General features: G+C 64.5%; 1 protein-coding gene across 1 annotated transcript in view; it reads right to left on the reverse strand.

The window, feature by feature from the left end:
* Positions 1–538: 538 nt before the first annotated feature.
* Positions 539–957, reverse strand: part of VOPP1 (vesicular, overexpressed in cancer, prosurvival protein 1) — a 25,317-nt gene continuing 24,898 nt past the window's right edge. The window contains exon 5 of the mRNA XM_015559695.1: positions 539–912. Coding sequence (XP_015415181.1) covers positions 722–912 — 191 coding nt within the window. The 3' untranslated portion in view covers positions 539–721. The remainder of the gene's footprint in view (positions 913–957) is intronic.

The following is a 957-nucleotide window of genomic DNA, read 5'->3' on the forward strand; positions in this document are numbered from 1 at the left end:
ACAGGAGCAACAGCGCTCTACACGCACTTCCATAAATGCACTAAAAAGGGGGGAACGCGATTTCTCCCCAAGTCAGACAAGCTCCTAAATGCCATGTCCCGGCTCGAGGCGCGGAGCGATGTCCCAGGAACGCAGAGCATTCCTCAGTGACCTGCAGGCAACTGCAGACACCCACCCGGGCCCTCACTCCCAGCCCTGGCTGGGCAGAGGGGTGTCCCTCCTCTCTGGGGAGCGATGGAGACAGAAAGTGCGGGAGGTCCTCGTTCACCAAACGTCTCTCTAGCAGCTTCTTCAAGAGGAAAACAGACGGGACGAGAGGCCCCCAAAGCTGACCCTGTGGGGCCTCAGTCCAGCGGCCGCCTGGCTCAGGGCTCCAGTGGGGGAGGCATCTCCTGTGCGCTCCCCACACCCGGCCCTCGCTGGCCGCCTCCTCTAGTCCTGCCTGAGGCTGAGGGCGCGCCACCCTCGGGGGCCGGCCCTCGGGGACTGTCCACACTCTGCCGAAGCACAGGCGACATCAGAAACAGGACGCAGTGAGTGCAGAGATTGGTCATCTATAGAAAACGGGAGGGGCTGTGCTTGCTCTGAGGGTGTCAAAGAGGGACGTGCCCTTGTGGCTCCTAAGACCGTTCGGGAAGCCAGCGTTGATGGGACGCGGGCGGCCGGCGACGGCTCCTCCGTGTCCGCAGCACCGCCCAGGCCGGCTCCGGGCAGCACCCCACTACTTGGCCTTCACCACCTGTTCGTAGGGGGGTGGGGGCGTGTTGCAGTAGGAAGGGGGCGGGGGGTAGGGCACGCTCCCCTGGGGTGAGTTGGGTTGAACCTGGAAAGCCATCGCCATGGGATTCACGACAGGATTCATGCCGGGTCCTCCGGGGTCGGTGTAATACGGCAGCCCCGGCGGCTGGGCTCCTGAAAGAGAGAGAGCAGGGTGAGCCCAGCAGACACCCCGCTGCC

This window comes from Myotis davidii, unplaced genomic scaffold (genome assembly GCF_000327345.1).
Source record: "Myotis davidii unplaced genomic scaffold, ASM32734v1 scaffold573, whole genome shotgun sequence".
NCBI lineage: Eukaryota > Metazoa > Chordata > Mammalia > Chiroptera > Vespertilionidae > Myotis > Myotis davidii.